General features: G+C 34.7%; 1 protein-coding gene across 1 annotated transcript in view; it reads right to left on the bottom strand.

Annotated features, from left to right (window-relative positions):
- Positions 1 to 1,067: 1,067 nt before the first annotated feature.
- LOC120355239 overlaps positions 1,068 to 9,464 on the bottom strand; it is a 58,949-nt gene continuing 50,552 nt past the window's right edge. The window contains exons 3-5 of the mRNA XM_039443585.1: positions 6,524 to 6,956; positions 2,404 to 2,647; positions 1,068 to 1,417 (exon numbers count right to left, since the gene is read on the bottom strand). Coding sequence (XP_039299519.1) covers positions 1,398 to 1,417; positions 2,404 to 2,647; positions 6,524 to 6,956 — 697 coding nt within the window. The 3' untranslated portion in view covers positions 1,068 to 1,397. The remainder of the gene's footprint in view (positions 1,418 to 2,403; positions 2,648 to 6,523; positions 6,957 to 9,464) is intronic.

The following is a 9,464-nucleotide window of genomic DNA, read 5'->3' as shown; positions in this document are numbered from 1 at the left end:
ATAATTGATAAAGATCAATACGGGTTCCAAAGCAACAAAAATACTGAGGATGCCAATTTTGCAAATGAAGTATCTGATAGTATGTCCTCTGATAAAAATAAGTGCCTTGCCATATTCATTGACCTTGCTAAGGCCTTTGATACTATTCCCCATAATAACTTACTCAATAAATTAAAAAGCTACGGGATTAGAGGTCTCTCATTTGAATTAATCAAAAGTTACCTAAATGATCGATCACAACTGATTTCTGAGAATGACCATTATACATCAGATATTGTAGAGCTGAATGATTTCGGATTGCCGCAAGGTACCGTCTTATCACCGATTCTATTCCTACTCTATATGAACGATATATTCAAAGTAAAAATTGAAGATTCAAGAATAATTTCCTTTGCTGATGACACAGCCTTAATAGTTAAAGATAAGTCATGGACCCAAACGTCTTTAAAAGCAGAAAAAGTTATGTCAAATATTAAAAAGTGGCTTGATCTGAATACATTGAGTATGAATACTACTAAGACTAAATATGTTGCTTTTTCTCCCACTGTGATTGGACAACCACCAGAGGAAATTGTAATTAAAATACACACGAATTGTGAATCGGAGACGTGGGGAGAATGTGCTTGCCCGAAACTAAAACAGGAAAAAGCGGTCAAGTATTTGGGGATTATGGTAGACTGTCATCTCAAGTGGGACATGCATATAGAATTCATTTGTAAAAGGCTAAAATTTATATCTTATATATTTTACAAAATCCGTAAATTATTAAATATACAGGAGTTAAAACTAATTTATCATGGATACGTTCAGTCAATTCTGCAATATGCGTTAGGAGTATGGGGGGGAACTTATGATTACATAATAAATAGGATTTTTGTCATTCAAAAAATGATAATAAAGACTATTCTGAATAGACCAAGAATTCATCCAAGCAGGGACACATTTGATGAATTCAAGGTAATGACCATACGCCAACTATATATTAAAAAAATTCTCTACTACATAAGAAAAAATAAAGATAAATTTACAATAAGGAATAATCTAGCCACATATAATTTCAGGTTAAATTTTCATAATTTATTCAATTTATAATTTTTGTTTTGATTGTAAGCTATGTTTTATTTTTATTTCTATGAATTTCTTGAATAATTTTTTGTAAATTGTATTGATGGCAAATAAAAAGAATTGAATTGAAAAAATTGAATTGAATATCGGTGGAACATATCTAATACATATCTGATATGTTCATGTGCTATGTGGGTAATTGAATTCATGGATTTTACTCCCTTCCGTCGGCGTCGGCGGAGGTGAAGGTGCAAAGCTGGGTATCGTCGGGCCCACATTGTAGTTGGGAGACACCTTGCGCTCTTTCAATGGTACATTGGTGTAGATCTGCTTTAGCATGTCTTCTGGTGGCCTGAACAACAAAACAACAACAAATTTATGCTTGAAATTCATTGAGTGAAAAGTATTTTACGAAATTAAAAATACGTAGAATAAAATAGTATCTTACGTCACAAGGACGGGAAGTGGCATTTTGCAGGCGAGAATGATGTTTCTAGTTGAGGCGTCAGCCGAGACTAGAATTTCACTCGAGCCCTGCAAGAGACCATTCACGTCCAAGTAACGTACACTATTTTTTGTCATAATAATCTAAAGAAGAATAATTGGGAAATAGAAAACATTACCCGCTTGTGCTGAACAGCTTACCCCTAAGGGTACATTCCCTTACAAGGGTAAGCATTCCTGACCGGCAATTAGCAGGTACCGGGTTCGATTCCCGGGCTGACAAATACTTTTTGAATAGTAGCGCTCATCGAATTTCCATCTAGCTGTTTACCCTGTTGTCAATATTTGCAGTAGCAGAAGAATTCGGAGTGAATTACAGCATTTAATTTGGATTTTCGTTTAATAATAAATTATTCTTTTCTCTATAATATAATATAGATTATTCTTCAACATAATTGCCGTGATGGTTGAAGCATTTGTCGTAGCAGTGGACCAGCCTACCAAACCCCTCTTCATAAAATGCTGCCGCCAAATGAGTTCAAGTGAGCTATTTTGTTGTATTTATTGAATCATTTATTTATTTATTGAATCATTCAGAATTATTATACAACAATACAATTATAGTATTGGAGCTCCTTGTTAGTTTGTAAGCTCTGCCTCAAAATAATGTCTTGAGTTTGGTGAAAAGGTATAAGTTAGTAATGGCAAAGTCAGGTTTGTATGGTGGGTATTTGAAATTATAACATTCCATTTACTGGACCATTTGATTGCGCCTGTACTGTGTGGCCAAGTTAAATGAGTAGTGAAGAATTATGGCCAATCGGAGGTTGAGAAAGAGTACCTTGTATTTGTACAGACAAACACTTTACAATTCGTATCGGATTGCTAACATACCTGGGCAGATGTGTGGTGTGCGCAGGCCAGTGTGTGTGCGTGGGAGCGCTGGTGCCGTTGGCGGTGGAGGAGGGGGAGTGAGCGGGGGCGAGTGAGAGGGCGATATGGCGGCCGGCAGACTGGCCGTGGAGCGAGACAGAGACAGCGAAAGTGTGGAGCCGCGTAGCAGTGAGGCGGGGAGTCCGGCATCTGTCTCGTTCGAGTACTTGATGTTCGAGTACTCTCTGCCTATCTGCAGGCTTTTCTGTCAAACAATACAACAAAATATTCAATATTGAGAAGCAATGAAATGATATTGATACAGAATGATAGAATACACAGAGCTAGCATGTGCTACTGAGATACTTTTGTGTCCTGATGATTGAATTCAAGTTTTGAGCACCACCTGCCTATCTGCAGCTGCAGGCTTTACTGCCAAACAAAAAAAAAGCGGACGACGCAAACACAAGCGGTGCCCCCTACGTGCATATTATTTTAGCGCTTCCGTGAGATATAAAAACAAAGTAAGGCTACAAAAGCGAATCAGCTGATGAAAAATCATTGAAATACGTGAGCATTTGCTCCTGAGTTTAGGAGCATAAGGTAAGAGTAAAAGGTAAAGCTTATTCATATAAAAATGTGCAAATGCTTTTTACTTTCCTTGCCCTATTACCATAGGTAAGGAAAGTATTGCTTTCCAAAAAAAATTAAGGTACCCTAATTTCAAGTTTTCTATACGTTTCAAGGTCCCCTGAGTCCAAAAACATGATTTTTGGGTGTTGGTCTGTGTGTGTGTATGTGTGTATGTGTGTGTGTGTGTATGTCTGTGAACACGATAACTCCATTCCTAATTAACCGATCGACTTGAAATTTTAAACTTAAGGTCCCTATACCATGAGGACCCGACAATAAGAAATTCAATAAAATTCAATTCAAGATGGCGGAAAAAATGGCGGATAATTACTAAAAAACCATGTTTTTCACGTTTTTCTCGAAAATGGCTCTAACGATTTTCTTCAAATTTATATCATGGATAGCTATTTATAAGCCCTATCAACTAGCATAAGTCTCATTTCTGGGAAAATTTCAGGAGCTCCGTAATATTCTTGAGAAAAATGGCGGAAAATGACTAAAAAACCATGTTTTTCACGGTTTTCTCGAAAACGGCTCCAACGATTTTCTTCAAATTTATACCATGGATAGCTATTTTTAAGCCCTATCAACTGGCATAAGTTTCATTTCTGGGAAAATTTCAGGAGCTCCGTAATATTCTTGAGAAAAATGGCGGATAATGACTAAAAATCCATGTTTTTCACCGTTTTCTCGAAAACTGCTCTAACGATTTACTTCAAATTCATACCATGGATAGATATTCATAAGCACTATCAACTGGCATGAGTCTCATTTCTGGGAAAATTCCATGAGCTCCGTAATATTCTTGAGAAAAATGGCGGATAATGACCAAAAACCAGGTTTTTCACGGTTTTCTCGAAAACGGCTCTAACGATTTTCTTCAAATTCAAGCCATGGGTAGCTATTCATAAGTCCTATCAAATGACATGAGTTTTTTCCTTGGAAAATTGCAGGAGCTCCGTAATATTCTTGAGAAAAATGGCGGATAATTACTAAAAAACCATGTTTTTCACGATTTTTTCAAAATAACTTGACCGATTTTTTTCAAATTCATACTCTGTATAGTTATTTATCAGCTCTATTAACTGGCATGAGTCTCCTTTCTGGGAAACTAATGGGGGGTCCACCCCATCCTTGAGAAATGGACTTTGTAACCTCCTTCTCGTGCATGAGGTAGGTAAGTAGAGCAGTTCATAAAAAGAACACATAGTCGAGATATTTCATCTGTAGAACAGCTGTTTTGACGACTTTAAAAAAATGACGACTAAAAAAATCATTGTATTTCACAATTTACACAAAGGAAAAAGTACTCTGAAAACAATTATATATACACATATACAAAAGTCTGATCGTAGTTCAAGTGAGCAAGGAATATGTGCAAGGAAAGCTGTGTGAGTGTACCACACCAGATTTTTCTTCTACCTTTTGCTCATGAGTATTGTTTCTATATAAGTATGAGTTGAAACTGACATATTATTTATAAGTTTTCAAATATTATATTTTCACAATTTAAAAATTTATCTAGTCTTACTTTGTAAATGAGTGTTAAAATTCCAGTTTTCCGAGTTCGGGATTTAGCTGAGTCCTAGAATTTAAACAGCTGGAGTCAGAATAATTTTGGCTTTCCAAACGGGGCGTAGTCGCAGTTTTTATAACTGTAGTCAGTTTTTATTTTCTCATTTCTATAATTATTGGAAACGTTTTTGCTTGACTAAATTAAACATTCCTAAATAATTCAAAATAGCTGAAACTTAACACTATTTTCTCTTTATTTTATTTTGTGACCAATTTTCTAGTCTATCAAAATCTAATTCAAACACGACTATAACAATGACTATGTGGCGAATCATCTGATTGCCACCTGTGATGTTTTCAACTAGCATAGTTTGTTTATCACTTGTAAAAGTTTTATTCACATATTTATCAAAAATTCAATGTTGTCATTCCAACATTAAAATTAATTCATCATTCATTTAGTTCCATTTAATCAATTTCAACATAGGAATCATCAAATTAAATTCCTATAACTACGACTACTCCCCGTTTCGGAAAGCCAATTTTCTGACTCCAGCTGTTTAATGTCTAGAACTTAGCCAAATCCCGAGCTCGGAAACCGGCCCTTAGTGTACAACTATTGAGTAACTGAACCAATAAACTATAGTGAGGTCCAAGTTATAATGGCAGTATTCAATTAGCAATTGTATTGCTATCCTTGTCTATCATTCAACAAAGCGGATATCGCTATCTCTTACTCGCTTTGCTCTGTTACCAGATTGTTTTTCAACAATGTAGAGATAATTAACAAAATATTCAACCTTGATTAAGAAAATTCATTATTGGAATCATTGAAAAATATAATTTCTTGCTTGATAAGATATAATTGATTATTTCAAACGAGAATGAACAGTTAATATTACATCAATAAACCGGTATCAATTACCCTCCATAGAAGGCATCGACAAGACAGAGGATCGGCAACGTTGTTCTCCCACCTTTCTCCACTGTCATTTCATTATAACGTGGACCTCAATATAGGAAAAATATAAATGAAACATACTAATTCATTTTTAATTTTCTACAGTATTTTTAACGAACGAGGTTTGGAGACATTACTGAGTGCCAGTTGCACAAAAGCCGGTTAAATTTTAATCGTGAATAATTTCACGAGAACCAATCAGAAAAGCTTGAAATGAAATTTGATTAATTATTTGAGATTGTAATGTATGCAAGATTTGTGATTTGTTGGAGCTAACCTAACTCACCTTGATAATATAATATATTAATCTTAATATAAATAATTGGTTTAATAATATTACTTAGAAGGCTACATGTAAAAATAATTAAGGACTGACAATTTTGTGGAGTGAACAACTACAAGACAACCTATTTCGGACTATGAGTAACCTTAACTAAAGGAATTCTACATTGTTAAAAGACGATCTGGCAAGAGAGCAAAGTGAGAAAGAGATAGCGCTATCCGCTTTGTTGAATGATAGACTAGGATAGCAATTGAATTGAATTTTATTGTTTCCGAGAAATACAATGGAATAGCCGCCGGCAAAAAGGTTGAATTCCACAAAATGTGAATTTTTCAGGAACAGCAAAAACGTTACAACCTTTATGCACAATCAAGTGTGGAGGTTAAATTTTAAAACCGAAATCAGCTGTTGATAATCAGGTTGACCAATATAAGATATTGTAGAAGTAGAACCGACTACTTTTACAACCTTTTTGCATGGAAACATCACTTTGCCAAAAGTTGTGGTTTGCCATTATGGCAGTGTTTGATTAGCAATGGTATTTTATTTTTTAAGTTTGTTATTTTAAGTTTGTGTAAATGTGTTTTTTACATTTGTATGCTACATAAATTAATAATTTAAATACATAAATTAATAACACATGTACACAAACTTAAAATAACAAACTTAAAAAATAAAATACCATTGCTAATCAAACACTGCCATTATAACGTGGACCTCACTAAAGGCATACATCAGATTGTACTAACCTTTTCCTTGTTGGCTTCACACAATTTTTTAATATTATGCAGCACCATCAAGTTTTTTTGTTTTGCATATTGAAAGAATTGCATTAAGTGTGTGCGCTGCTCAGAAATCGACCTATCATCGTTTCGGGATGCCTGTTTCTTGATGCCCACGTTCTGGGATGACTCTGACGAAGAGATCTGCTCATACAATTCTCGAGACAAACGTTGTGGAAGTCTGCTACCACGTTTGGACGGAACCTTCAGACGCCTATTAGGCTTCTTTTTATGGATATTCTTCAAAATCTCTTCTCCATAACAGCTTCGAGCATTCACTTCCTTCTCTCTCTCCATCTTTGTTGGATATGTTCTCCTCGCGTCTCCTCCTTCGATGACTTCTCCTCCTCCTTCGCTGACTTCTTCACCGCCTCCTTGATTCTTAACCAATGACGCAGATCTGCAGGATACACAGAAACAATTAATGTCTCCATTAGTCCTAAAATGATACAATAAACTTACACTTCTAGCCACATTCCAGTCACAGCATGCAAAGCTATGTTAAATTCACCTTTTCACATGCAGGGTTCTTCCAATTGTCCGGTTTATAAGTTCAAAGTTCATAGTCATTCAACTGTGTTAAATGATATAGATCATTTTTTACAAAGTTGCCAAACAGTTTGGAAGATAATAGGGGTATTTTCATAATGTTGGAGTTAGCTGGCTAAGTCGAGCTACTCGTTAACTCCTGCTATTTGCTAAGTCTGTGTTAACTCAATGCTATAGTAGTACGTTAGAAAAAAATTAGCAGACGAGATAGCAGATAGCGCAGGTTTGAGTCCGCTAACTCTATTAAAACGGCGGCCATATTTGTTTTGATCATATTTGGTAGCAAACGTTATAATCTTTGAGTTACACAAATTATCCGCTTGGAACGATATTGAAGTAAGCTCAAAGCAGTTGGTTTTAGATGAGGCGTTCACAATCTAGAGTTATCAAATGGCACTTTAGCTGGCTAGAACAACATTGTGAATACCCCTATTAAAGGTTTTAGAATTATATTGAAGGAATATTTGGTATCTCTGTATTTGTCACAGGAGTATAGTCACACTATAGTCACACTGTATTTGTCACAGGATAATAATTGATGTGTATGACATTTGTTTGTTATTAGTATTTAGGCTACATACAATTTCATGACACTTCGTATGTATTTTTATATGTTTAATGAATAAAGATATTTTCAATTCAATTCAGTTCTCCGATTCAAAGGTTAAAACTTTAAAACATCTTATCATTAATCTTAAACTTTTCCGATACAACAGTTGAAAGCTCTTTAAATTCAAAAGTGAAAACATCTACTACGTACGTAGAGTTTATTCATTTAATGAACCGTTTAGGAATTAAAATAAGAATCCATGTAGCTTAGAACCCATGTGAGGGTTTGAAATATAATCGACTCATAATTTTTGAAATATTATAATATGATGGTTAAAAATGTTTAAAATTATTTATCAATTGCTAACCTCAATTTCTGGGGTTGATTGATGTAATATTCTTTATTCTTTATTGATTCATACAATAAGTACATCATCAAAATGATAGGGACAGAAAAAATAAGGTAAACTTGTGCTATTCCTCTCCCAAATTTAGATAAGGTTACACATATGGGTTAAATGAGTTAAGTTTGTAGTTGTTCACTTCACAAAATTTTCAGTTCTAAATTTTTTTCACAAACTAGATTTTTAAATTTAGATGCTTCAAAACCAAATGTAACATTAAATTGATTGAACTGTGATATCCATCAATTGTAATAAATGATTGGTGACCTGTTTGTAAAGTAAAAAGGGGGCGATCCACCAGTTCCCAGTAACACTGTAAATTGTTGTTGCATAGCATTTGATGGTAGAGCAAAAGCAGTTAGTTTTTTTTTTAATATTATCAACTGGATGTTCTTTGGAATTTGAAAGGAAAACATTTTTATTAGGAGTTAGATTTATTTTATTGAAATGGAGAAATTAATGTGAGATTTAAATGTGAATTTCAACATATTTTGGTTTTATAAAATTAGTTATGCTACCCACCTTTTTGAGAGAGAAATACGTGAACTATCGGCTTGTGATAACATTAAAAGTTGCGACATAAACGCTCTATACCATGGGATATCTACTCAAGCTATTGTTCCTCTACGGCACAGATGAAATGACCACCATTCATAGATACTATTTTTTGTTCAAAGTTAAACTATTTCGGTTTTATTGCAACTTAGTGGAGGCTGCATCAAAGTTACATATTAATGATAATATAAAAACAGTAGCAGTGCTAAAATCTATCAAATTTTATGACGCTATAAAATGAAATAATGCAGTGCTTGTATGAATTTGAATCACAAATTATTAGTTTAATTTTAAATTTGATATTATATTCTCAAGCTCATGCCGGAGCTTCACTCTCGCCGAGTGTCTACTTCCAAGCTAATGCCGGCGTATTTTAAAGAATTTTTTCCTTTTTTAAAGAAACTTTTGACGTGACAACGTCTTATAAATTGGTTTGCCGGATGACACTTCAAGAAACTGCGTTACGTTCTCACGTTATGCGCTCACAATGTGAGCGAGTGAGAGCGTTCGTTTCGGTTCACGGTCGTCTGGAAAGAGCACGAATAGGAGCAGTGACGAGCAATGCCGCACCAACCCGAAGGCATTCACCTGGAGAGAGAGTGAAACGGAGCAGTCAACCTGCGCAGGCGCCGCAAGCAATCTTCTGCGACTGCGCCTGCTTAGGTGAATAAGTGAATAGGCTATGTTGTAGTAAATAATCACAATAATGCATAATCACATAATCATGCATAAGTGAATAGGTTATGTTGTAGTAATCACAATGTTGTGGTTCAGTGCGAGATTCTTTGTATGAATTAATGTTTTAAATATAATTCTTTGTATAAATAAATGTTTCAAATTGTTACTATTAT

The sequence above is a fragment of the Nilaparvata lugens genome, chromosome Y (assembly GCF_014356525.2).
Source record: "Nilaparvata lugens isolate BPH chromosome Y, ASM1435652v1, whole genome shotgun sequence".
In the NCBI taxonomy this organism is placed as follows: Eukaryota; Metazoa; Arthropoda; class Insecta; order Hemiptera; family Delphacidae; genus Nilaparvata; species Nilaparvata lugens.
This window is presented reverse-complemented; position numbering and strand designations above follow the sequence as displayed.